General features: G+C 44.6%; 2 protein-coding genes across 4 annotated transcripts; both read right to left on the bottom strand.

Annotated features, from left to right (window-relative positions):
• Positions 1-75: 75 nt before the first annotated feature.
• On the bottom strand, positions 76-26494 carry smad1 (SMAD family member 1). Of its 2 annotated transcripts, XR_013507989.1 has the most exons (8): positions 26439-26494; positions 19454-20068; positions 16872-17138; positions 16627-16743; positions 14642-14863; positions 14081-14337; positions 13121-13339; positions 76-88 (listed from the first exon to the last, which is right to left on the bottom strand). XR_013507989.1 is itself a non-coding variant. In XM_071911634.2 (7 exons), the coding sequence occupies exons 2-7, from the start codon at positions 19851-19853 to the stop codon at positions 13196-13198; spliced, it is 1407 nt and encodes a 468-aa protein (XP_071767735.1). In that variant the 5' UTR covers positions 19854-20068; positions 26439-26494; the 3' UTR covers positions 11674-13195. The 2 variants fall into 2 exon arrangements, 1 of the variants encoding a protein (XP_071767735.1); XM_071911634.2 differs by lacking the exon at positions 76-88 and having other exon boundaries at positions 11674-13339.
• On the bottom strand, positions 1025-10028 carry mmaa (metabolism of cobalamin associated A). 2 transcript variants are annotated; one of them, XM_071912320.2, is made up of 7 exons: positions 9889-10028; positions 9216-9645; positions 8431-8553; positions 7965-8135; positions 7101-7186; positions 4951-5100; positions 1025-2411 (listed from the first exon to the last, which is right to left on the bottom strand). In XM_071912320.2, the coding sequence occupies exons 2-7, from the start codon at positions 9622-9624 to the stop codon at positions 2115-2117; spliced, it is 1236 nt and encodes a 411-aa protein (XP_071768421.2). In that variant the 5' UTR covers positions 9625-9645; positions 9889-10028; the 3' UTR covers positions 1025-2114. The 2 variants fall into 2 exon arrangements, with proteins under 2 accessions (XP_071768421.2, XP_071768429.2); XM_071912328.2 differs by lacking the exon at positions 9889-10028 and having other exon boundaries at positions 9216-9665.
• Positions 26495-27974: the final 1480 nt, after the last annotated feature.

Genomic DNA, 27974 nt, shown 5'->3' with positions numbered 1-27974 from the left:
ACTGCTGACACAAAGAGACGCTGTCAGTGGAAGCCCCGCCATTAAACATGAAAATCCTCCCAACCTCATCAAAGAGCCAGTCTCTGTCCTCTGCTTACATTCGAGAGATCCAGCGAAATGCCAAACACATGTGGACGGCCCTGTGTTTAGGCTAAAATGGCTGAACATGATACGGCAGCATTTGAGTTAATCTTCCTCAGTGAAACCGCATGGTGTGTTTACACTGGAGCCTGTGTGTGTATGTATATGAGTGTGTGCGTGTGTGTATCTTGTGTTGTGGAGAATGTCCAGAGCTGCAGAACTCACTGTTCCCTTTGCAAAGCCAGAGCTGTACAGTGTGTGTGTGTGTGTGTGTGTGTGTGTGTGTGTGTTTGTGTCAGCATGATGGAGGAGAAGGGTGTTACTCAGACCTAATGAATCCATCTGCATTCAAGGGGCATTCTTCCTCCTGTATGCAGGCAGGAGCAAACGAGCAGCGACCTGGGAGCCGGTCCAGCAGTAGGGGGTTCTTGCTCGCTCGTTTGCTCTTCCAATGCAGACCAGTAAAGACAATCAAGAAAACTATGCATTAGTATTGAATTTGTTCCGTTTTTTCCATGACGTACAGGCTAGTTGAAGGTTACAGACGGCCGTTGCTGCAGCCGTACAGTCATTTTTAAACCGGCTGTCCTGCACTCCCATCATTCCTTTTTGTGTGCATCAGTGAGGCTTGAGAATAGCGGAGGGTTGGCACAGAGGGCGAGGACTACAGTACAGCCCGAGCTCCAGGAGAGTGGCAGCTGCTGATGTCCTCGCCTCTATGTGACCTGGCACCCTAGACAGCCACAATGGAGAATGGATGGGGGGAGGTTATGCAGGGGGAGGGTGGCTGGCACCAAGAGGCCAGTCATTAGGATAATGAACCCAGTAATTGAGTGGAATTTGGGAGACCTCTAGTGGTTCAGAGGAGATGGTGCATGGTGAAGGTAATTCTGAAGATATTTAATAAAGTGTGGGTTGACTGAAATTAAAAGGAACTGCGAGAAGCTGACTCATTCAGAGGATTTCTAACACAGGGGTTTCTGGCTCCAGAATGCAGAAATTTAATTACATCTTTAACACAAATTTCAAGACTAATATTTACAGAGGCAGCATTAATCATTCCCCCTTTTTCATATCAGGAGCAAACACAAGGAGAGAGAAAAAAGCTCACCCAAATATACGGACCGATTTAATATTATTGATTTATAATCCATTTATCATTCACATCACTCATTAAATATTTAATTTATTCCACTCAGAAACAATAATAGTGAATAAAAAAAAATAATTTTAAAAACACATCTATTGATATTCTGAGGAAAATAGTGTTTATGATTGTCTAAGAACAATTTCCACAGCAGTGCAGAGCAATGGAATAAACAACTGACCGTGACAATCCCAAAGCTCTAGAAACTCATCATCACTATTGGGTCAAAGGTGTTGTGTTTTAACAATGAGTGGGCAGGCAGGGACGCCAGTCAGAACTGTCCATCGTAGATGATGCTCCCACCATATGTCACAAAAAGCCACAGCTTCACCTTCTGCTGAGCCTGTTGGCTACAGTGTTCGGTATTTTGCATCTTATTTTCCAAATGTAATGATGAGACATTCGCAATTCTCAAATGCACCGGGCTAATCTCATTGCAACTGTTCTTGTCTAGTTTTCTTTTCCAAGTAAAACGAGCAATTGTGACAGTCCCAGTCTCTGGTTTAGAAAACCCAGGGTGATGGCAGTAAAAAGTTTAATAAGTTTAATATCTGACAGCATTAAACCTTATCTCTCATTCAAATGAAATGATATTGAGCTTTATTTTGCCATGTACTGTCCAAATATGAATGTGCCATGAAGCTGTGGGTGAGAAGTGATCAGTTCAGTAAAGTAGGTTGAGCTCTTCTCTGTGCTGAGTGATGACTTCTATCTCAGCTATTTTACATATGGATTTAGTGTAAAAGAGTGAGGCTGCGTCCTTTTGCACTAACCACAGAATCAAGGACAGATATTCTCACTTTGCCCTGACGTTACTTGGCACTGAGTGGACCTCATCAGCCACTATGCGATCCCTCCTTCTCCAGAAGTGCAGTCCCAGCGCTAACTATGAAGATGACGATGAGGAGGAGAAGGCTTTGAGGAGCAGGTCAGCAGCCAGGCCCGGGGAGATGGCTCCTCTGGTCACCCTGTCCTCTAGGTGGGGTAGCGCCTGTCTGACGGCGGGGTGGCTCTGGAAATGGCAGAGGACGTTCTCCTGGATCAAGCTCCACATCCAGACCTTCTGCTGGGCCCTGCGCCGGCCCTGCAGGGCGCCGCTGGCTGACATGGCGTCCCGGTACGACTCCATCTTGGCCCACAGCTCTGGGATGCCCTCTCCAGTCTGAGAGGAGACGCGCACCACCTGAAGAGGGAGTCAGTGGTCAGTGTGATCACTCAGAAATAATTCCTTACTGTAAATGGAGTCATAAAGCCCAATGAACATTGCGAGACTGGTGCTAAATCCCCCCCAAAAACCAGACTGCATTCAGTACAACTCAAGTTCAGCCTGAGGATCCGATGTGTCACTAGAGGCGCTGTGAGACATTTCAGCCTCCTGCCTTCTTAAGAAGCTCTGCATTGAAAGGTCCTGATTTTCCTTTGGTTTTGGCAAAATGCTGCATGTCTAACAGAATACATCCATTGAAAGAAATGGCTGCCACATGCCAAAAAAAACACGGTGTATAATTTCTATTCCCTCTTATTCACACAAGCACTCTTGAAATAAACATCACTTGACAGAGATTATTAGTTCAACAAGTGACTTGAATTCATGGCTGTATCTTACTAAGAGCTTACTGTGGATTCCAAAAGACATCATCAAATTCAGGGTAATTATTAATGAAATCATTTAATTCATCTAACAGTTTGTTTGATACCAGTGAGATATTGCGGTGGAAAGAAAATGCTAATATGCTATGAAACATTCAAATGTTGAAATTATTTAGAACCATCTAACAGGGTCCTAATTAAAGTACCGTAGATATAAAAGTGGAAGTACATCACATGAACAGGATTCCCAAAAATCCATGGCATTCAGAGGTGTCGCATTTAGGACCCATCAAACAGTTTGTTCAGAGAAATAAGTTAACCTCCTGCAATTCATCACTTTATCACGCACTAATGAATCAGGAGGAGAGGAGGGAGTTTGGAGGATGAGAGACGAGAGAAGAGTGCTCATGTAAAATAAACCTTGCAGATGTTACTAATCTTCCACCATCTCCAGATTGGTGAAGTGTGATTAAGTTAAATCTATTAGTTGCAGATAATTTGGCATAAAGTGACAGTTGGTAGAGTTGGATTTGACACCCTGGTACAAATTGGAGACATGTGATCAATCAACAACCAATCATAAGCAAATCTCCAAAATTTATTGGAGGCACCTAATCAAATCATGAGGTCAACTTGTACACATCATTTTACAAGGACAAGGCAAAACGGGGAAATCAAACTCTCTGAGACTGAATGTACTGTATGCAGAGGTGTGACAAAGTCAACTTTGCTCGAGTCCCAAGTCAGTCTCAAGTCTTGAGGCACAAGTCTCAAGTCAAGTCTAAGGTCTAAATGTAGAATGCCAAGTCAAGTCAAAAGTCCAGTAGTCCAGTAGTAGAATTTAGTATAAATTGAGTCCAGTATCAATTTAATATCTTAAAGAAAACAAAATATCTAGGACTTTTCAATGCAATATCGTTTTAAAAACTTAAATAAGTGCACCATGAGTTTGATTTCTATAATCAGTTTCAACTTCAATAAATGTAATCATTCCATACAAACTCTGAAAACAGAATTTAAAATCAAGTCAAGTCTCAAGTATTCTCTTCATGCATCAAGTAAAGCCTAAAGCAAAACTGCAAATTATTCTCTTTTCAAGCAAGACACTGACTGAGAAGACTAGTCAATATTAACTGTGGTAATTGACGGTCTCAAAATCAATTTGCTTAAATTAATTCCCCACTTGTCTGGAATACACAGTTAGTGAAATAAATATATAATTAGTAGTTTTTTTTTTTCTTTCACAAATCACCCTCAACTTAGAAAAGCAAGGAGCCCATGCAACCTTTAATGGGCTTTTTTATGTTCATGTGACACACCAGTGGAAACTGACCTACAGTTTTAAACCCACCAATATAGAGAAGGGAGCCAGGTACACAATGAAAGGGAGAGGTGATGGGGAGAGTGAGAGAGAAAGAGAGAGAGTGTGTAAATTGGAAATTGTGGACAGGCCTAACCAACAGAGACAAAAGAGGGCAAGAAAGAGAAGATAAGGAATAGAGAAAGAAACTAGGAGAGGAGGAAGACAGCAAGGGACCAGTGTCTCAGCTTTTATGTGAGTGTGCGGGCTTCTAATCAGCAAAATGCATGACACAGCAGCCCAGTATTCAGAGCAGCGGTAGCAGGGGGAGGGGGGATGGGGAGGGGGGAGGAGGGGGAGAGAGAGGGGGGGGGAGAGGGGGGGGGTGTTGCCTGGCAGCCTGCCATGTGGGCAGATGCTGCATTGGGCCAGGGAAACAAAGGGACAAGGCCAGGCAGGCGGGTGAGCTGGGGCGTGCGGGGAGGGGGGGGTGAGACACTGCAGCACTGAGTCCATGACGCTATGACATCATCACCATCATCGTCCACCCCTCCTCCCAGGTCAGCTGACCTCGCTGTGGGATGTCTTGTTGGGTCCACAGTGCGCGCGTGTGTGTGTGTGTGTGTGTGTGGTAGAGGGACAGAGCAATGCTGCTTATGCTCCTGCCCAGCGGGTTAAATGCTGAACACTTCTGACACATCAATTATCCTTGTTTATTGTATCCGATCCATAATCATTATAATCCTAATCAGTCTTTCGTTGACCCACCCTGTTTATGCACTGTTTTTATGCATACAGACACACACACACACTCATTCTCTTACACACACACCTTAGGGTTCCAGGACTTGGACTTCTTCCTGAGCAGCTTGAGTGCGCTGGTGTACTCAGCCTGGATCCTCCTGGCTGGAACCACGAGGTCTCCATCTGACTTGGTCACCACCACCAGGTCCGCCATCTCGATGATGCCCCTCTTGATGCCCTGAGTGGAGATGGTGGGGGTGGGTGGGGGGCATTAAGTTCACAACACTGTAAATAAATCTGATGTCTAGACACCTAAGCTGATTGAGGGATCCGTGTACAGAGCGATGTGGCTTACTGTTTACTAGAAGGGACTCAGTTGACTCAAGGGATGCAATTGATGTTATTTTTACTTCAGTTTCAGTGCGATCCAAAGTAAGGAAAGTAAATGGGCTTATTTGTAACATTAATTATAAAAAAGCAACAATACAGAAGTCCTACAGTGAGAATCGCTTTTTGTTTTGTGTTACAATCAGTGTGAAACATCCCAGTACTTCAGTACTTCTTCACATGCTGCTGTTGTCATGACATGGTATTATCACGCTGTCCAGTGCCTTGCAGCTGTCTGAGTGCAGTTTCAGCGTGGGCGCACGCATTTTAGTATCCAGGTGGTGAACGGTTGGAGATCACTGGCTGGAGTGAATGTACTGAATACTTGTAGCATCTCTGAATATTCCAAGTTGTGCTATTTGTTATTTATGCGTTAATTGTTTTGCTACATTTTAGCCATGTAATTAATGCCTCAATGCATAGCTGAGTAATTACTGCGCTGATATTTATGAACGATGTGTCTGCATTACGGTTTGTCATGTTGTTTGCTGCAATTGTACAGGATGCAGCCTGTATTAGTTTCAACACACTTTAACTGTTTGCTTGTTTATTTGTTTTTGTTTATTGGGAATACTTTTGCAATCTTAATCACATTTATACAGTTTATTGATTGGATGAATTTTGATTTCAGTAATGTTTTCTATGGCAGTCTGTTTTTCCATGTTTTCATTGTAGAAACCAACAGCTACAATAATTAAAACAAAAAGCACTTCAGCTGCCTAATGTCCCGCCATAATCACCATGATATATTCATCATAACCAGTTATGCTAATTAGGTTATTAATTAAGCAAATTAATGCATTAATTAGATATTTCTTTGCAAACATACTTGTCTTCACATAACACATGGGCAGCATTAATATGAACTCCAGATTTTAAAGCATCAAGAAGTTACAGTAGTTTCAAGAAAATCTGTTTTTCCTCATTAATATGCTAATTTATGCAGCAAGATGCTCCAAAATCTAATCAGATCATCTACTCTATAGGGGAACCTGTGGTGTGAGTATGAAGTTTCTATGTTTTCCATATTTTGTTCTTGAGTTATTGACAAGAATGTGTCTACAGACAGACAGACAGACGGACAGACGGACAGACGGACAGACGGACAGACAGACAGACAGACGGACGGACAGACGCACAGACGGACAGACAGACAGACAGACAGGCAGACAGACAGACAGACAGACAGAGGGACAGACTGACAGACAGACAGACAGACAGAGGGACAGACTGACAGACAGACAGACAGACGGACGGACAGACAGACAGACGGACAGGCAGACAGACAGAGGGACAGACAGACAGGCAGACAGACAGACAGACAGACAGACAGACAGACAGACGGACGGACAGACGGACAGGCAGACAGACAGAGGGACAGACTGACAGGCAGACAGACAGAGGGACAGACAGACAGACAGAGGGACAGACTGACAGACAGAGGGACAGACTGACAGGCAGACAGACAGACAGGCAGACTGACAGAGGGACAGACTGACAGACAGACAGACAGACAGACAGACAGGCAGACTGACAGAGGGACAGACAGACAGACAGACAGACAGACAGACAGGCAGACAGGCAGACAGAGGGACAGACTGACAGACAGACAGACAGACAGACAGACAGACAGACAGACATCACCATGACAACATAACGTCCTGCATACCATGAAACCACGGTGGCAGGACATAACAATTACATTCCTCAGACAACTGCAATAAAAAGTCATGTGGAATAATCTTCAGTAAGCTGCATCACATGGATTCCAGCCCTGCTGTGTTTTAAGGGACCCATCATCTTCTTCCTTCCAGGTCTATACAGATGAAAACAGAACTGTTGTTCACTGACCTGGAGTTCATCGCCCCCTGCTGGTGGAATCAGCAACACAAACATGTCCACCATGTCAGCCACCGCAAACTCTGACTGGCCCACACCTGGGAACAAAGACAGAAGTTACTGTCACCGCTGAGCGGCAATATGACAAACCAGCACAGGACCAACGTGATGTTGACAGACAACAAATGAGACAAAATCCACAAGTACACAGAAACCTCAAACTGTGATGAATCCACCAACCCATTTAATGTTTTATACTAGAATTACACTGCAGGTTCACCTATGCAGGGCAGATCTGACCAAAGCATGAACAGGGGGAAAAAAACAAAAACTGGAAACTTTTTTCCATGTAGATAGAAGTCACAAGGAAATGGCATGTTGGGACGGGACATAACAAGGGCAGGAACTGTTCAAACATGTACAAAAGCGTTAAAAAATGGTTTGTGCATAATCTTGAACTGTCATGAATTTATTTAAATCAATAAATTCCAGCCACTGGGACGCAACCATGGTGTCCTAGGAACAGAAAACAGGATTTTCTGAAAAATGTACCACTGTGACATGTCACTTGTGTGTGTGATAGTACTGTTGCTTGGAAGTTTTTATGTTCACATCATCAAGTAAAAATATGCTGTTTTACAGAGAGTAAAAGTAATAAAATTCTGTAAAAAATGACAATTTTGTAGAATTTTTGGCATGTATTGTTATATAGATGTACATTATGATATGGAGAATTAGCTAATAAGGTGAAAAAGTCAATGCTTCATTCATTTCATCGGATCTGTCTCGTACAGGTAAGAAAAAAGAAAGATTTGAGCCTGCAGTGTAAATATAGGCTTGGTGAAAGACATACGAGTGGAAACCCCAGTGTCTTACCTACAGTCTCTACCAGCACTATGTCGTATCCGGCCCCCTCACACAGGACAATGGCCTCATTAGTGGTTCTGGTGACTCCGCCCAGCGTCCCAGAGGTTGGAGACGGCCTGATGAAGGCATTCATGTCCCTGGAGAGCTCAGTCATACGAGTCTTATCGCCCATCAAAGACCCTGGAACAAGAAGGATGATTTATATAGTATGTAACACCAACTAAACTATTCATTACTGTAACGGTGCCACTGCAGCATGTACTGAAAGAGGATTATGTGGCAGCATTAGTGCATCAAGCCACAAACAGCATGGGAACATCACTGAAACTAAAAGATGAGAGAATCCTGCTTGAAGCGTCCTTAGGAATCAAACTACAATCATCCACTTAAATCTACTTTGTAAAGCATCCATTGTCATCCCAAAAACATTCTCTCATCTATATCTTATGATGATGGTGTATGTCTGAGATGCTACCTCCTGTAGTGCAGGAGGACGGGTCCACAGCCAGCACTGACACTTTATGTCCACGTCCCGTCAGCATCTTCCCCACCACCTCGATGAAGGAGGACTTCCCTGCTCCCGGAGGACCAGACAGACCTACGGAATCAGCACACAGCTCGAATCAGCAACAAATCTTACAAAGAGGCTGATTTCTTATAAGCATAGACTGTTACTTCGAGACAAGCAGGCTGCCAAGCAAGACTAAAACTGGCTGCCCAACTCATGTAGTCGTTCTCTTAAACAATCGTTGTTAGTTATCAATTACTTGTCTGATGCCGGGTGTAGAGCACATATGCGTATGAGGCCACTGCAATTTCATTTTCAGTTAATCTAGTTGTGTAGAAACTACACAGACAAGTAGAATGACTTACAAAACATAAACAAAAGTTCATCCACTCCTTCAGATAGATCCATGTTTCAAAATGAAGGAACAAACATGGCACTTAGATCGATATATCAGTTTGCAGATATATTTTAGCTGGATATTTTGAATTTTTGGCATGACAGAATATCGGCACAAAAAATCAGATATCTGCAGCTTCAACACAAAAATATCACCATCAGTCTGTATACATGCAGCCTTATTACTAATCATCATACAGGCAAGAGATCAATCAAGAGAATACAAATATATCCCCTACAGCTGACAAAACCAAGTCCCACTTTGTACACGTGGACCAGTTTATGTGGCCTGGTCTTAGCTCACATGCCCAGCTGAATACAGAAACCCTGTAGCCATTCAACCCCAGACCACACACCTACTCTGAAGGCCAGCGGCTTCCCTCCATTGCGCTCCTCCTGCTCCCTCTTGTAGGCCAGCACCCTCTGCAGCAGCACCTGGGCCAGCTCCTTCTTCCTGGGATGCTGCGTCTCCACCAGGGTGATGGACTCGGCCAGAGACGCCCGCTGTCCCCGGGTCAGCCCTTCGTACAGTTTGCTCAGCAGCCTCTTCTCGGGCTCACTCGGGTCCTGTATGTGCTGGCTGAGCGCCGCCTCGGTGCTCACAGCCCGCCTGTCCTGCCAGCTGGGCCCGGGGACGGGGCTCCGATAGCGGCTGTGAGGACCGGAGAGGAGCCCTCGGCGGAGGCACTGGGTCCTGCTGACCGAGGGGAAGGTGAATGAAGGGGGGGTCAGGTGGCAGAGCAGGGAGAGACCGGACCGTCCCATTGTATGGTACACCTGGGTCAGCTAGGAGGAGAAACAGGACGTTAAACAACAAGTCTCAGGTGTTGTTGTTGTTGTTGTGTTTTCCATTGGCTAAACTGGTAGGCTACTGAATATTTCAGAAGAATGAATTTTGGTAACATGCAAACTGGAAGATATTTCCCGGCATGCTTTTTGTATTAACCCGACATAACACACTGCTAGCTCTGCTTTCTAGGCAACCAGCTGCTGAACACAAACTGCAAAGTTACAAAACTTGCCACTCACTGTTTATGACAAGAGCGCGCACCAAATTGCGTCTAAATCCTCCTCTACATTAGGCAGTATCGACACAACTTTAGCCCGTAATGTGACTACAGATATATCTCAAAGAGCAGTGTTTAGATAGCAGACATTTCAGATAAAATGTCCATGTAGGCTATTCTGTAAGAAGCATTCACGCTGACCTCCTACCAGTTTAATTCATTCTCTTCCTGCTTCCGGTCACGTGTGGTACCGCCCCCCTCCGCCCCGCTCCGTCCACAACAAATACTTCCGCCATTCATTTTTGCAATGAGAAAAACAACTTTATAAAACATGTTTAAAATTAAATGTACATATAAAATCGTGTAGCAAAACGTCTGCGTGATTTATGAACTATGTGAAAAAAAATTACCACTGAAAATGAAAAGTTAATGCACTGGCACGTCAGTAGACCACTTTATCCGCTAGATGGCAGCAAATATACATTTTTCCAATCCCGCCTTGAAGGCTGAAACACAAGTAGTAGTTTTCCCTGAGCCACACAGCATAGACGATTTCGTTTGTATTATGTAACTGTAAATGTGCCTTTGAATTCCTAAATGTCAGCACCTGTTTATCCTCATTGTTTCATTGGTGAAAACAACAGTTTTTAAGGGAGGACTGTCATGATCTGCTCTGCCACAGTGAGAATCAGGTGTAATAACAATCAACTATAATTTGTTGGGCTCCTTTCCAAACGGAGTCGCAAAGTACTTTACAGTCCATAAAACAATACGAAATAAAAGCCATCAAGATAAGAAACTTACTTTACATTGGATAAAACAATAAGAAGTGGAAGCCAAGAAGATATATATAAAAAAAACGTATTAGTGGTTGAAAGTGCCAAGATGAAGCTCAATACTACACTTCGCCTGCAACCTTTCCTGGGTGTTATATTGTATGCAAATGTTGTAGGCTATGTGAAGTATAATCATTCATGCATTTTCTCTACCTGCTTATTTCTTTTCAGAGTCAAGGGGGGCTGAGGCCGAAGGCAGGGAGACACTGGACAGGTCATCAGTCCATCACAGAGCGAACACAGGTAGACAGTCACTCACAGTCATTTATACCTCTCTTGATTCATACCTATTGGCAATTTGGGAGTCTCCAATCCACCTGGCTTGTTTGTCTGTGGGAAGTGGGAGGAAACCAGACAACCTGAAGGAAACCCACACAGAAACAAACTACACACAGAAAGTGGTGGGAATTAAAGTCCAGCTCCTTCTTGCTGTGAAGCAACAGTGCGAACCACTGAGCCACTGTGCCACCCCTTCAAATGAAATTCAAACACATACAGCATGCACACGACCCACTGTATATGCACACACACGCATTTGGCCCAATGCTTTTTTCTAATGCACCTTACTGGAAGCTGCTTCTAACTGGTCAAGTACTGTCACAATGGAGTGTCCAATTAAGACGCTGTAGGGCTGGAATCCATTTTATTGAATTTATTGAAAAATATTATCCCACATGACTTTATTGCAGTTGGCTTTGGGATGTAATTGTTGTGACCTTCAACTCTCTAACCCCAACCGTCTACACACACACACACACACACACACACACACACACACACACACACACACATTCTTTGGTTGATGTTTTTTGAAAATGCCTGACAATACCATGAGTGTATACAGTTTTTTAGCATGGGTTGTCCCAACAATACGGACACACACACACACACACACACACACACACACACACTGAGTGGTCATAAAAAAAGACAGAAGTTGCAAGTGATGAAACAAATTTATTGAATCTTCCAGTAGAGACTTGATATTCATGGAATAAAACTGCTTTTCTGGGAGTTCTACTGAGCAAAAACAGAAAAAAAGAAAAGAAAAACAAAACAAAGAGGCAATGTGTGAAAGTGCAGACAAATGAAACAGAAAACATGTTCAAAAATACAAAAAGAATATAAAGAATATAACAGTTTAATAGCAAATAGGATTGCTCAAAGCATAAAAGAATTGAATGGCAAAATCTGCATTTTATTAAAAAAAAAATCATATTGGGACCATCAGTAACTGATAGCTACCCTTTTTTCAGTCAACAATTTTAAAATTTTGAATGCTCAGGCAAAAACATGTTTTTTTTTTCCCCTAACAGTCATTTAGCAAGTTTTGCTGAGTCAATGTAATAAGAGAATGAAGCACAGCCACTGAAATATTTATATCCTCAATGTGACTCTGTATTTGACACGTTTTATTTTGCTGTAGCATATACAGCAAGGGACAAACTGAACTGCACTTGTATTTGCCTCTGCTCGGTGTCATTTTCAGCTACCAGCCTTAAATGTGTAACACTACACTAACCAAACTACGCTTTGCAAAACCAGACTGCACAGCACGTACTCTAATGGTGAATATACCTAAACACTATTCTTTTTTTCTTAAAATTCAGTTGAACACGAGTGTAACACAAGATGAGCAACATTTAAACATTAGTCTTTTTCTGAAAATGCCCTTTTAGTGCCATGCCCCACACTAAACCCCACCCGAAAACTCTCAGACTCTCCCTAATTTTGCCCTCCTGTTATTTTTCAAGATTTGCGATATGGGATTTCATTTTGATTTTTACTGCTTCAATTTATTTTGCCAGACCTAAAAAAAGAACACTTCTGGGAGACATTTAATCATCCTGATCTCAGTGTCTGGAGATGATTTAAAATTTTCAGTCATACTGGTCATCCTCCAAGCCCCTGCTAACTCTGCACACGTCCTTTAGTACATTTCATGCCGACCCCATTGCAGTCAGGCAGCAGACAGCAGGCACAGTCAGATCTAGCAGGCGACTGCAATTTAAGCGACCTGGAATGTCCCGTGATCATTGTAACGACACATGTAAATCTGGACTTCCGAGGGAATACTAAGATGCAAACTAGGTATGAGAGGGAACAATAGAATAATGAAAAAGAGAAACTGTGGGAGCAAGATCAGGGAGGATACTTGCGTCATGATGAGTGTGATGGTCTAATTATTACAGTTGGTCACAAAGATCAAGTATCTTCCAGTTGCATCACGCTCACTTTGCTTACCCCTCTCCCAGTCTGTAAATGTGCCCAATTCAGACGTCCTTCAAGTAGAGTACAAACCAACCCATACAGCAACCTGCCCAACCCAACTGGTCCCAGATCAGCTCGTGCTTCAGCCAAAACCTCTATCAATTATTGGAAAAAGCAGATTGGCTAAAGCACACGGCAGTCTCGGACCAGCTGACCCCTGTTCTCGCTACTTGAACCAAAATGCTGGGGTGTGGACAGCCACGGGGCTGAGGACAGTTTAGTCTAGGAGACGGAGGAGATGGGGTTGTGGGGCGAGCCCATCTGGGTTAGCACCTTGTCCAGCCACTGCAGCGGGCCGTGCAGATGGATCTCAATCCAGCAAGGCGTGCTGGTCACATCCTGGCGGTGGTATTCTGCACCCCAGCCCTGGAACATGTAAAAACACGTCATTTTAGATTATCGTATAAGAGTCTGAACACAAGTATTAGGGATGGGACGATTCGATAAGCGATATGGGGTTCATGATTTGATACACCACAATACGATGTAATAAATAAAAGTTCAATAACAATGTAGTATGACTGTGCAGAATTATGTTTATTTCTGAGCCACAGATCTTTCTAGTGATGGCATTGGCTTGTTAGAATGTAAACAACAATTTAAAAATGTCATTACAAAGTGAAAATAATATAATTGGATGGAGAGCTTGAGAAATGATGGGCAAGTCATCTCATTTGTGATTACTACAGCAGAATAGTTTTGTACATTTTTATATTTTATATAAATTCATATTTTCTAGTGCTATTCTGTTTTTTTACTGCTAATAGTACTGCTTGAATATATGCTTATTGCCTATTGTCTATTGCTTGTGTCTGTATATTGCACTGGATGCCACTTTACTGTTATTGTTTTATTGTTTTGTTTTGTCTGTCTGCTATTTGCACCACACCAACGCACCAAGCTAAATTCCTCATATGTGCATATGTACCTGGCGAAAATAAATCTGAATCTGTATGTAGCTAATATTGCAATTCATTTTTCTGCCCCACGAAGTGTCACATTTTTGTATTGCAATATATTGAATTTCGATATGTTGTCCCATCCCTAACAAGTACTGTATATTTCTGTCCTCCTCATCTGTAAGCTTCTTCCATCCGATCAGGTTACCTTGACGAAGCTCATGCGGATGGTGCACATCTTGGTGAGCTCGTAGACGGCCTCGAAGCCGTGGTTGACGGACTGGGCCAGCAGCTCGGCAAACTCCTGGTTGTTGAAAATCTTCAGGCTGCAGCCGCTGGGGATCTTGCACACGGTCGTGGGATGGAACCCGTGGTGGTAGTTACAGTTGCGACTCTGGACGAAGATACTGCTATCACTCAGGCACTCTGCGTACACCTCCCCGCCGACGTAATACAGATGGACACCTGGGAGGAAACGGAAGAGGATAGGGGGATTTATACAAGCGCTGGCCATCTGGGGCAGCAGTGGAGGTTAGAGCTCTTCCACATCCTGCTCTCTGTCTGCCTCGTCTGGCACTTCCCCGAAAACAACTAATGACCACAAATCATCAATGTGGTAAATCTAAAATCAATAGACTAAAATGTTCACTCAGTTTGTTGTTACTGTCCCGTACGCCTCTTAATCCCAATCCCTAACATCTATTGACGACGAGCATTGATCTCGTCTCGTCTGTGCGCTGCAGCCATCGACGGGCCTCGCCTACCGCACCTTTGCCAATGTGCCGCCGGGTGTTCTCGATGGTGGAGTTGCGGTTGACGTTGGAGAGCAGGCCGAGGCAGAAGCGGTTGCGGTTGTTGGAGGGGTCTGTGAAGCCGTCGACGAGCACGCTGGTGGAGGAAGCCTGGAACGCCTCCCCGACGCGGTTGTTGAGCTCGTAGTAAACAATGGAGCACCAGTGCTTCGGTTCCTCATAGGCCACGGGCTGCACATCTGCACAGGAAACACATCAACAGGTTACAGGGGTGAGATAAGTACAATGCAACTCTCATGCGCACACACACACACACACATATTTAATTATGTGTTTGATCTTAAAGCCGCCTAAGATAAATTGTCAGGAGCAATAGATGCCTGCTGAGGCTCAGCTGTAGATTTTATTCATCCGCAAAAACTAATTCTTCCAAATCGTCCCCTGTAGCCCATAACAATGATTTGAATAAACATATAGGACCCACTGGCTACATTTGTATACATTTGCCCTGACCAAAATCAATGCAGACCAATCTTACGGCGAACTCCTCCAGATTGTCTGCGGTCTGTGTGCCAGCCTTTATTGAGCAGGCAGGCAGTCAATAGAAGGTGCCTGGCCCATGCGCTCTGTGCCTGGTATCTCGGGTGAGCCGGTGCCAGCTGGCCTCACCCTCTCTGGGGGAGGAATAAATCATGTTTATCTAAGCGCATACTTCTCCCAAACTTCCTCTGTAGCGTGGCACTGGCTAGCAGGTGTGTTTTGTCTGCCCCGTTCCCAGAAGCGGCCTACAATGGAAACCCAGTCCCGTGCACAGGATGCAGCTTGTGGAAAAGAACTTCAAAACTCCCCAAACTCCCACTTCCAGCACGCATTTCAACAGCTCTTCCCGCCACCGCTGTCACTGTGTGTGGGTGGGATGGTGTTCCAGTCTCTGGGCCTTGACTGCATGGTGATAAGAAACAGAAAGCTTCAGTGGGGTCAGGTGTGGAGAGACTGAAGGTCTGTAAGTCCAGCTTTGTATTCCGATGTAATATGAGATTCTAATTTAATCTAAACTAATTTAATTGAAATCGCCCCCACAGTGTATTAGAGCAGCCCCCCCCCCCCCCCCAAATCAGTCAGTATGTGACACAAAGGACAGAGATCTGCTCTACTTTACAACCTCATGTGGGTTTGCTCACCTTGCCAAACCAACAAGAGTCTATCCAATTCAGACTGAAAGCATCAGATGCACATGATTAAGACCAGTGCTTGAATAAAGCAAATTAAGAGAAGACATATTTGATGGGCTTTTGGACCACAATAGGCTTTCAGAGATATCACAGGACATATTTTGTTTTATTTGTGTGGCCCTTCTTATCCCTACAGTGAGTATAAAGACTATACAATCATCCAATACATGTCCTTTGTACGGTTTATTACGTATTCATGAATGCACTGTTCAGATGTGTGAGGTAAAGCCTGTCAAAACCACAACGCCGAGATAGCAGCAATTATTGCAGCACATTTCAGATCTGGAAGTTGGAGGTAATTAGTGAAGCTGATGGTTAACGAGGTTGAAGTCATTACCACCAGCGGAGATGACATAAGCCCCAGGTTTTACAGGGCTCATAAAAGCTGCTATGAGCCCCGTCTTAATTGGCTGAGGCTTTGAACTTCCCCTGGGGTTGCACCCATAGACAGCGCCTCGCTGTAACCAAAGCAAATCCCTTCCACGCTCCTGCTAAAGTTGTCCACAACTGCATCAGACAAGATACGGTCTACCAACTCAACTGAATTTTTTCCATTTGTATTTGGAAGCGCGTGTGCTTAAACTTGTGACCGCAACAGCAGAAACAGATTCAAAACAGTTCCCAGAAATCTTTGCACCTGCAGCACAAGGGGAGCAGGTGCGGACAGCTCTATGTGGATGATATCACAGCGAGCACAGGCGAGCGATGCTGCCGTGGGAGAAATTAAACCAGGGGTGTGTGTGTGTGTCAGTTAATATCGCCATGGATACCTGGCCTGTTGTTACTCTCTACAGGCAAGGGCGGAGCCAGGAGGTTGGTGTCCATAGGCTGGGGGCAGTCCTGAGTCATCTGCTCCTCTGGGGGCATGTAGGCTGGAGGGGGCGTCTCTGCATCGGGAAGGAGGGAAGAGGGAAGAGGAGAGAGGAGAGAAGAGAGTTCTGCTGTTGAGTATGGAGGAAACATGGAGTATGGAGGGTACAGGAGGAGCTAGTTCACTGTCACATCAAAGTCTCACCTGGCATTTGGAATGGACTGCCGGGGTCGGAGCTGGTTGGAGAGTGAGGGAAGGTGGCGCTGCTGCTGCCGCTCCCGGGCGAGTTTGGGTAGCTGTTGCCCGGCGAATGAGGGAAGGGCATTGTGTTGGCCTGGGCAAAGGATTCTGGGAAGGTGGCATTCTGGGGCATGTGCGGCTCGTTCTGTTGAAGAGGATTACGGAAGCGCGGCAACATCGTATGCTTGGCGTTGAACTCGCTGTTCCTAGGTACCAACACAGGAGGCAACACTGAGGAGAGAGAGGAGGACATGAAGGTCGTAACTGAAAGAGCTTAGATACTAGAGCTGAACAATTAATCCAAAAACAAAAACAAAACCACAATATGAACTTCTGCAGTTTCCAAATCACAGAGGATGCACTTAATTGCTTAAGATTAAAATGGATTTCTAAACAAGGTATTTTAGTGCTCTGGGTAATTTTTAGTCCATGAACCAAGTATAATATTGGTGAAAACCTTTCATCATACTCAAACTCAGTAAATCCTGCACACTGACATCTACAAAATCACTTTTCTTTAAACAATTTTACATTTTAAAGCCCTAAAAAAATTATGACGAGAAAAACTATGAATCGCAGTTTAAATCGAGACTGCAATATTCTGTCAAATAATCATAATTAGATGTTTTATCAATATCTTTCAGCCCTATTAAGACACATCAGCAATATTCTCAGGCCAATCAAGACATGAACTTGAACGTGAAGGGAGGTTACATTTAGATATCCTTAAATGAAGTCAAATTAAATTGTCCACTAGTCAAACAATACTCCATTAATGCGATAGTGCAGCTTCTAAAGCTCTCACTGCACACATTTTTTATAGTTGGTCTACTTACTTTCAAAGAACTGCAACGAGCCTTTTTCTCTCCATTCTGATGTAATGTTTGACCCCACAGGCGATGATCGCTCGGGTGGGGTTAGCTCTCTCTTTGAGTCAGTAAGCTCCCAGAGTCTAGTTAACACTATTAACTCCCACGGGCAAGCATGAACATGTGCACAAACACACGCAAAACACATGCACGCAAACTCAATAAGGATCGAGTTCTTTGATTACGGCATAATAAAGAAATCTCTCTCCATCTTGCTATCTGGCTCTATCCGTCATTCTGCTCGCCGAGCGCAGATGTCCCTGCATTTTTGAAATGTCAGCTTCCAGCCTGTTGGTTTTAGCCAGCAGTATTTGGCCTCGACTCCCAGACATTCTGCTCTGAAAAAACATCTCTGAGGTGAGCCTTTCTGGAGGAATTCATCACTTGGGGCAAATATCCTGGCTGATACGCAATGTGAGGGCCATTCAGGTGCAGCAGATACAAACCGCAGAGATATGCTCCACTTGTGTCTATAAATACCTGCGCGGATAAATAAAGTTTGTGCTGAAATTTTAGAAGGGGGCCCTGCGCTGCTGTCAGTGTTCCTACAGGTAGCCCACGTAAGCTGCAGTAAGCCAATGCTTCAATGCATCAGTTTATTTAAAGTTTGTAACTGTGCAGAAGCGGCCTGTCAGCTGTGTTGTTTGGTCGGATGGTGAGGGGAGATTGACAGGATGTGTGTGAGTGTGTGTAGGAGCGTGGGAGGGGGTGGAGGGGTGGGGGGTGGAGGGGTGGGGGCAGTGCGGACAGACAGGTGTTCTGGGGTTGGATCACCTTAGCCCTCTGCCTTCCACCCGCTGCTAAAACAAAAGTGTGCGAGGCAGGCAACCACTCTTTCCTCCCATTGTGTGTGGGTGACTGGCTTCCTGTCCCAGCCGTCCTCAGAGAAACTGTGTGCGCATGCATGAGTGTGTATGTATGTGCGTCTGTGGAACTGCGCGTGCGTGTGTGAGTGTGTGTGTACGTATAAATGTGTGTGGGTGTGTGTGTGTATAAGTGAGCTCTGGCCAGCAGCACAGAGCATGCCCAAAACAAAGCCCTCATTCTCCCCCGGCTGGAATTTCCTGCTCTGCACACACATGAACACACACACACACACACACACACACACACACACACTCAACCCCTTTCTCTAGCACCCTGCGGACAGCTGTTTCTATCTTGTCAGCTGACCCTCATTTTCTGCTTAGTAGAAAAGAGGCAAAAGAGTGCGTTTGATTTGCCTTGCATCTACCCTTTCAAAGTAAACTAACATCTCTAGACTCTGGATTTAGCCCCCAGTCTTCTCTCCTCCCTCTCTCTCTCTCTCACACACACACAAACCCAACAACATAAACTCATGCATACACACACTGGTCAAACTCCTGCACCGCATCAGCCTTGTGAATCAAAGGTGTGTCAATTCAAACAGATAAACCCCCTTGCAGGAGGATATAAAAGATGACGGAGTAAAAGGAGTGAACATCTGCAGAAGCAATTACCGGAAAGGAAAAGGCATGAACTTCAAGGTTAATGCCCTACAGGCTCCGGGAATTAATCATTAGTCATTAGATCGCTGAAATTCCATTTTAGCACTAATGCGTAAATGCTTTCTATAGAGTCTAATTTTACATATGAAATAACTTAGTATCACACTGTTTCACTGTGGGATAAATTCTGGACCATATCGCGGCTCACCTGGACTGTCCACTCTTTTGTAGTGGTAGGGGTTGATACACACATCCTTCTGTTTGGAGCCGAACGGGTACTCGCAGCACTCCAGGGCCTTCAGCTCATGGTGGGACTGCAGGTCGGGCCAGCGCCACACCCGGCAGTAGATGACATGGGGCAGACCCTTCCTGTGGGACACCTGCAGCCGGCCGTCCAGGGAGCGAGGGATGGTCACACAGTTACTGGGCTGACCGGGGCAGCTGAGAGCCCTCTCCAGCTCCTCCATGGCCCCCTTCTTCTTTTTCAGTTTCTTCACCAGGGCGTCCACGGCCTTTTCCGCCCATTTCTCCTCCTCGTCGCCCTGCTTCCAACCCAGGAGCCGCTTGACCGCCGGGCTGGTGAAGGAGAAGAGCGAGGTGACGTTCATGTTGGACAGGCCTCCCTCCTCTCCTCTCTTTTTTTTTTTTCCTCTGACAGGCGTTCAAAGGGCAGAAACACTTAGGGAAGTGTGAGCAAGGGGTGGGGGATAGTCCAGTTTCAGAGGGGAAAGGGTAAGATGTTATTGGCGCGGTTGTTTGTCCTTCTGGCTTCCTGATAATCCTCAATTTCCACGGCTTCGGATTAGGTCCTCTCTAAGTCCACCTATCAGAAGAGATGGAGAAGTAGGTTAGAAAAGTAAGAGACATGTAAAAAATCTCTTCCAATAGAGATTTAAAAAAACTTTTTGCACAGCTCCTAGTTCCTTTGCCCTCTCTCTAGCACAGTTTGAGCAACTGTGGTGGACGCTCAACTCTGTCCCTTCTGCTTCATTAGCACTGATGTCTCATCAGCACACAGGCGGAACAACCCTCGACGAGGCGGACGAGGATGAGCGGTGATGTCACTCTGTTATGGCTTCTGGGAATCGGCAGCGGCAGAGGAGTCACAACTGACGCCCTCCTGTGAGCGTCAGCCCCAACCGGGCATTCTCTAGATAGCTCCCTGTCCATATGGCTTGTCACATTACCACCACTCACTAATGTCACTTAGAGCAACTTAACGTACACAGCCCAACGCAACCTATAGGAAGGGCTGTTGAGGAATCTGGCCGACAAGTTTAACACCTGACTCACCTGATAGGAAATGTAACTCTTGAGCAGCTCGAATGAGAAGTGGTTGTAGTAGATGCTGAGGCATAAAACCAATTAGCAGAAACATGTAGAATCCAAACTCTGCCTCTCTGTCCATTTCACCTTCCATTTCATAGCTGTACTGCAGCTAACATGTCTAACTCTCTCCCCCATCTTGTTGGTAGTAGAACTGCTAGAGCGGAGGATGGGTTAAACTGCCAATTTGACGGATTTGACTTCCTAATTGTAGATCAGAGAAATCTCTCTCCCTCCCTCCTTCTCTCACACAAACACACAAACACACACACACACACATAGTGGAGGAAGGGTTACACTGACAACTGTACATCTGAGATTTGAAAACAATTTGAAGTTAGTGCTGCTGAGGCCGTCTTTCAAAGGAGGGAGAGCTTCAGCGAGCGGCCTGCTGAGGCGAATGTTCTGCAAAGCATCAACACCAGCAACAAACACGGGTTTGAGCAGGAATCTGGCAACGTCTGGGACAATAAAAAAGGAAGTGCATGTGGACCTCAGGATAAATGTGCCCATTCACCGGGGTCCCACGGGAGCGATTCGGTAGCCAGGAGGTACACGCATTCTCGCTTTTAAAGGGGGAAACAAGAGGGCATTAAGCTCTCGCAGTTCCACCTTCTTTTCAAGCTATTCTGTATGCAATTAGGGAGATAAAAATGTTGTTGTGGCTGAGGTTTGGCCGCGCATACAGGTACAAACAAACAGTGTGTCAGAAATCCACCTCCTTTTTATCCCTACTGACTCAGGGTGAGGATGCATCACTCGCTGACAGTAAATACAGCAGTATATTGGATTTCCTACAAGCAGGAACAAATACATCAGGAAGACTCTGCTTGGCTCGCTCCAAAGTTATTCTTGGCCCTTCAGATTATGGGATGAATAGCCATTTCTATCTTTGTCGGCTACTGTATGTGTAGGCTGCATCATACTGACAAACGGGCAGACAAGTTTGATGAGAACAGGTGCTGTTTACAACACATGGTGTGTGTGTGTGTGTGTGTGTTGTGGAGGCATTGGAAGCCTACTATTGCCAACCACACTGACAGGAAAGCTGCAAGTTGCACCTATATTTAGCTTAGCCGCCCGAATCACATTGGCTAATCTAAAAAGTGAGGGCTGAACTGCTAACAGGGGAGGGAGGGGACACACGGGTGGACTAGGGTGTGTCCGTGTGTGTGTGTCTGTGTGTGAGAAAGAGGGAGAGAGCGACAGAGAGAGATAGTGAGTGTGAGATGGAGGGAGAGAGAGAGAGAGACATCAAGGGAAACATATTTGAATGCAGATATCCTTTGTGTCTCAGGCAGACGTCGCTCCCCACTGCCACCTCGGTGTATTGTCCCACCATGAGGGAGGCAGGAAACAGGCTGTGTAATTATTTCTTCATTTCTGTCATCGCCGGCACAGCAGCGACATCACTTCCTTCTGCTGAGGCCGGCAGGTCTCTCCACAGGTGCAGGGTGGGAGAGAAAATGGCAATTTCCTTAACTGATTCTCTCTCTCTCTCTCTCTATCTCTATCTCACACACACACACACCTCCTACACTCCTCTCTCTCCTTTGGTAGTAGAAGTGCTAGAGTGGAGGATGGGTCAGAAATGTCATGGGTGCGGTCTCTGTTCCCGCCTGTTTGAGCATCAAAGTAGTTGGATTTCTGTGATGTTAACTGAGAGGACGAACCTTTGTACTCCTGTTACTGCTGCTTGGTTTTGTGTTCTTATAATAAATCAACCGATGCGCTGGATTTTGATACGATTTAGCGCTGAATAAACGATCATCACAAGAGTTTTCTGGAGCATTACTTGGAAATCTCAGCTGATGCATTGCTGCATTGTGGCCATGTCACAGTGTCTGACGCAAAACTGACTCAGCAGATCTGCACATAGAGCAATTAGACATACTTTAGAACTGAGCATGCAGCGTTGCAATACGGCTTATATCAGAGACAGACGGGGTCAGTTGGCGCGGGGAAGGGATAAAAACAGCAAAACTACCTCGGCACCAGTGTCATGACCCAGAAGACAGCCACAGTCCTGCTTTGACAGCCACTCTGTGACAGCCGGCCCTATCGGCACACGTTCAGGACTAGCTGCAGAGAGACGGCCTTTAATCCAATTCAGATGGAGAATTCCAGAAAAGTACGCGCTGGAACATCTGGAGCAGGCTTCACAATCCTCTACTGTCATCCCGCTGCAGCTGGAGACCATATCTCTCTTGGGTATTTCCAAAACTGACAATCCATAATATCTGACCGCTGGCTTGACCACATGCTTACTTAAAGGGGCTGAGATGGTTTTGTGTTGACGGTTCTTTAGACAATGCTAGTTTAGAGTTGCCTGTGAAGCAGTCAAAATATGGCGGCGCCGGCCTGCCTCCCTGGCCCTATACCTATGTATAGACTGGGATGTTTGTGTGGCTTTTCCAAACTATTCCCTGAAATTTCCACCTTAAAGGATAGGATTGATGTTCCCATACAGGTGGTTTCAGAGCCAGTATCCCAAAGCCCAGTAACCTGCATTGAATCTAACAAATCTATATCAGATCTAATCCAACGGCAAAACAAAAACCCTTCATGGAAAATCTCAGCCCACCATTAAATCAACTTGGAAAACTCTCATACTAGGCCTGTATCGCTGTAGATTAAGCCTCTATTGGTCACACACTGATTCATTGATCCTATGATAATCCTCTTTACTGACCGTGAGTTAAATATATCAACATCCTTTCCATGTGTCGAACATCTCTATGCCGTCATCAAACTTTTAGCCAACACACTCATCACCCTCGTATCTCTTACGGTCTATGAAGCGTCACACAGATGCCTCCGGTGGACTCGCCCACTGCTCCCCTCCCTGTTAAAGCTGAAACACACACCGTCATTTACACAAGAACTCCATAAAAATCACTCTGACATTCCCCGCAGCTGAGCCCGTGCAATTCTCCCGCTAGCCTATTGCGTTAGGTAGAGGTAGCTTGTTACAGCGACGGAGGCTGAGGCTAATGGGAGCATAGAGTGGGATCATGCGACATTGACAGGCGGAGGGTTTGACCCACCTGGTGCGAGCTGTTAGCCACTACACTAGCCCCATGGATCATTTTGCACTGCTCCAGTGTCTGTTAATCAATTTAGGACTGGGCTGTGTAGGATGAGGAGGCAGTAATGATGCTCTCTGGACCCTCCCCGGGGACGGAGCATTATAAAGAAGCTACATTATTTATCAGCAGGGCCCTGGATGGGGCCTCCATTAGCCCCCGCTCAATGGAGTCACTGGCTATAAACAGAGGAGTGGAGGCAGAGAGAGGGTGATAGATAAAGAGAGAGGGAGAGAGAGAGAGAGGGGGAAGAGGCAGAGAGGGGGAATGATGCAGAGAGGGAGAGGGAGAAAGCGAAAGTGACGGCAAAGCCAGAGATTTTTAAGACAGACTGTATATGGGTGTGTGTGTGTGTGTGTGTGTGTCAGAGAGAGAGAAGGGAGGGGGCACACACACACACACAAACACACACAGATATAGACACACTCTCTTAACCAAGCACTTCTCACAAAAGTGTTTTCGAGGGTCATTCCTGAGTAAATAGTGACACTAAAGGATGGAATATGTGCTTTTTCACAGCAATGCAGCAGTGGCACAGCTTTTCCAGGGCAGCATCTTTTCAAGAATAAAAAAAGTTCTACGTCATTTGATTGAATAAGTAAAAATGAGCTAAATACAGCCAAACCAGTGGCCAATGTGGCAAATGTAGCTTTTCACCGCAGTCGCTCAAGCCTCCAGTCTCACACAATAGTCTATGAGCTGGGCTGGAAATAACCACAGTCAGACATGAGGTGTTGCCCTTAGTGACTAGACATGGCATTGACCCGGGAGGCTCCTTAAACTCCATGGGGTCACTTTTCCTCACAAACACCACACCACGCATACAGCACTGACCTAGTAAAGATTAAGCTGCTGTATGAGCGCGTCTATGAGTGAAATCTAGCTTTCACGCCACTTAGAGCGTGACATGGACGGGCTGCTGGACTGGAAACACACAGAAAAACACTGGAAAGCCTGTCACAGCCAAACTGTGGTCGGTAACGTCCAGCCCCTTAGGGTGCGAGCAATGACTTTGAAGGGCTTCGGAAGCTGAACTGGGATCAGATTGTGTATGTACCCAGACAGACCAGTCCACACACGACCACAGACATAACTAGCGAACACATGGGGTTTCAAGCAGCTATCCCAACCATGCTTGGCACTCAGTGTTGGGTTAGTGTTGTGTTAGGGGTGGACACCTCACCCCAACACATGGCAGGCTAGGGTGTCTGGGCCGTACGGACAGACAGAAGGGTTTTCTGAGACTGACATCGCTCAGTTCTGTTGTGACTGACTCTTTGAAAACAGAGGAATGTGCATAACCTATATTTACACCTTGTAGCTGAGCGTTTTTGTGCTGTGATGTGATATATTGTCGCAAGATAAATCTGGGCATTACCCGAATACTTTTAATTAAAACTATTGTAATAACACTGTAATAGTTCTGTCTTCAGCTCAAAACAATATTGCTATCAGAGTGTTAGGTTTTATGCATGGTGCAAGGTAAATAATAAAGTATGTTTATAATAGGGGTGGGACAACAAGCCACAAAATATTTGCTCCTGCCATGTTTTGCCGTTTGTATTTGGCTTAACAATGCCTTACACAGAAGGAATACAACTGAACCTGATAATAGCATCAGATAATCACATGTGCATTTGATATATTGAAGTTAACGTGAAACTAACCATGTCATTTCAATTCCATGAAAAAAACAAAAAACATTGGTTTATTTTTCAAACAGAATTTAAAGCTGCATATATTGAGCATGCAGGATGATAAAACAATTGAAGTAAATCACGGACAAGGACAAATTCCCGTCCTTTGGGTAATCTGATATGTCATCTTCAATAATGTCAGGAGGTCTAGCCTTAGCTGCTGTAGGTCTCTCTCTCTCTCTCTCTCTCTCGCTCTCATACACACACACAAATTCATAAACTCATTGACATAATTGTGCATAAAACCACACACATTTATGCTACACTGAAGCACACCAGTGCAGATGATAGCCTCAGTAGATTTACATCAGCCACAAGACAATACAACTGAGAAAATGTTAAGATGATGCTGTTGGTAAAGAGATGGCATGTGGATGTTGGTAACCAGTGTAGAGTAGTATAGCCTACTGCATACATTCTTCCTCATCCAATAAACTCTTATCAATGACTTCAAAATATGATCAGTGAACAATAAATCATGTCATCTACTGTATGAAACCAAATCACCACCCATCAATCTACAAATAAATGATCTACAATACAGTGCCTGTAAACCTGTAGCTTAATAAACTCAATATACTATTGGACAATGTATAATAACCTTTAATCCCTAATGAAAAATCACTATGATATCCCTATAGGCACTCATAGTGTGTTTGTGGTACTCAGTAGTGAGTTTATAGTGATCATATCGCATTTTATGGTATTTTTCTCCTGTAGTATCACTATAACAGTCCTGTAGCTATTTGTACAATATCCTTGTAAAATGTATTATAAGATTAGCTACTATGGTTCTTTTTCAAAGGAGCCAAGTTGCTAACACATCGCAAAAGCAATCAGTTTACACCTAAACGAAAAATGATGACTTCAAGTTTCAGTTTGCCTACATTTGCAACTCTGTAACCAAGCTGATAGTCAGTTACGAAAAAAAAAAGTTTGAAGCTGCCAAGTGCCAGACTGTTCAGTTGAATCGTTTGAATCTACTTTTCTTACGAATAGAGTCATGCAAACTAGAAGGGTGTAAATACAAGTGAAGAATTGGTACTTTTCATTTTGCATATAGGAAACCAAAAGTTTACAGTACCTTTTTTGTGCAGCTTTGAGTCTCCCTCCTCCTATGTGCTCTCATACAGCTGCCTGTCTTGGGTCTGCTTGGCCTGGCGTCAGTGAGTCGCGGAGCCGTCTCACCCTCCGCTGAGCGCCAGTATCACACCGCGGGATGCAGTCCGACAATAACAAGACCTACTTTTTACACATCTAACATCTTCATTCGGTGTGTGGAAATGGATTATGTAACTGTGAAACAATGCGGTCTTTTCGTTAAGTTTAAAGAGGCTCACCAGTGGAGGGTTTCTTTTAGAGTCTCGGAGTGTTTTTTGTTGTTACAACTTGCCTGTTGAGGGGTGAAACCATGTTGCCTAATCACTTGGTGATAGCCTACTTTTAGAAAGGAAGAAGATAATAAGGCCAGTGGATCTCAACCTGAAAACGTCCCAGCAAAATGTGGGGTAGTTTAATTTCAACGTTATTCCATTCATTACCAGTTAGCACATAATTACTTTTCTGATCAGAGGTTTTGCTCTCTCCACTGTGGTTTCCTACCTACTCACAGTACAGACATACAACAGCAATCCTCTTAGATGGGGGTCCATGAGACAAAACCTTTAATAAGTGAGTATCTTTGATCTAAGCATGCCTATATGGGGGCCTTGAAAAGACAAAGGTTGGGTATAGGTATAAATGAGGTATACATTTATACATGAGGTATAAATTCAGCCTACAAATTAGTTGATTATTTGACCTCATGTGTAACCTTTAGTTTGCAGGAAATGCCTCTTTCCTTCTTTCTTTTTTTCTTTCTTTCAAATAACGCGTCACCATACATCGGCTGGTTTTAGGTCACATCATCCCTCGTCACTGAAACAAAACAGCTCTATACTGATTCTCCAAACTGGGCCAGTGACCTCTTGCTGTAGTTATAACTGACAGACAGGGAACTCTTCTTGGCTGTGGTTTATCTGATGGTGAACTCCTGAACTGCACTGTGTTAAGCTTGCCTCTCAGTTCCCCCTGCTTTGATTGTGATATGATAAGCACTATTTATGTTGTCAGGAGAACAAAAGTGTCTAAGAGAAGGGTAAGCACAGGAGCATGCTCACACATGCCGTCATCTCAGATTCTCACCTCAAGACAATGCCTTCATGCACACAGCCTATAACACAGACCTCTGCATGTAGCAGGCTATCTATGTTGGGTACTGGCATAATTTTGCACTGTCAAGAGTGAAACTTCAACAGTTCTTCAAACCATCTCATTAATATTGCATGCTAATGCATGAAAATAGCCTTCAGGGCAGCAGCAGAGGACAGGAACACAAAGTGTCATTTCCTCTTCTCAGATGTGAGAACCTAATCAGTCCTATCTTACACAAAAGTTGATGTGATGGAGAAATACTATGATTCAAAATTAAGTAGAATCCAGAATATTCTATGATGCAAATACTTTTATTAAACCTGCCAAAACAAAAGTGAATAGGCTTACATCATTTTCCCCTTACAAAAAGGAACTATATTAATACCATAGCACTTTTTAGAAGGATAGGCTGCAATACAAAAGTCAC

The sequence above is a fragment of the Centroberyx gerrardi genome, chromosome 3 (genome assembly GCF_048128805.1).
Source record: "Centroberyx gerrardi isolate f3 chromosome 3, fCenGer3.hap1.cur.20231027, whole genome shotgun sequence".
In the NCBI taxonomy this organism is placed as follows: domain Eukaryota; kingdom Metazoa; phylum Chordata; class Actinopteri; order Beryciformes; family Berycidae; genus Centroberyx; species Centroberyx gerrardi.
Note: the sequence above shows the minus strand (reverse complement) of the source record. Positions and strands in the feature narration are given on the sequence as shown.

What these genes read in the sequence shown, in the direction of transcription:
- mmaa (XM_071912320.2), bottom strand. Translation starts at nt 9,624, where the DNA reads ATGGGACGGTCCGGTCTCTCCCTGCTCTGCCACCTGACCCCCCCTTCA. An exon ending in GCCGCTGGCCTTCAGAGTAG is followed by an intron (nt 8,554 to 9,215) that starts GTGTGTGGTCTG and finishes CTGATTCCGTAG; the next exon opens with GTCTGTCTGGTCCTCCGGGA. An exon ending in CCAAGTCCTGGAACCCTAAG is followed by an intron (nt 2,412 to 4,950) that starts GTGTGTGTGTAA and finishes CTCCCTCTTCAG; the next exon opens with GTGGTGCGCGTCTCCTCTCA.
- smad1 (XM_071911634.2), bottom strand. Translation starts at nt 19,853, where the DNA reads ATGAACGTCACCTCGCTCTTCTCCTTCACCAGCCCGGCGGTCAAGCGG. An exon ending in CAGTCCATTCCAAATGCCAG is followed by an intron (nt 16,744 to 16,871) that starts GTGAGACTTTGA and finishes TTCCCGATGCAG; the next exon opens with AGACGCCCCCTCCAGCCTAC. An exon ending in TCCGCATGAGCTTCGTCAAG is followed by an intron (nt 13,340 to 14,080) that starts GTAACCTGATCG and finishes TACATGTTCCAG; the next exon opens with GGCTGGGGTGCAGAATACCA.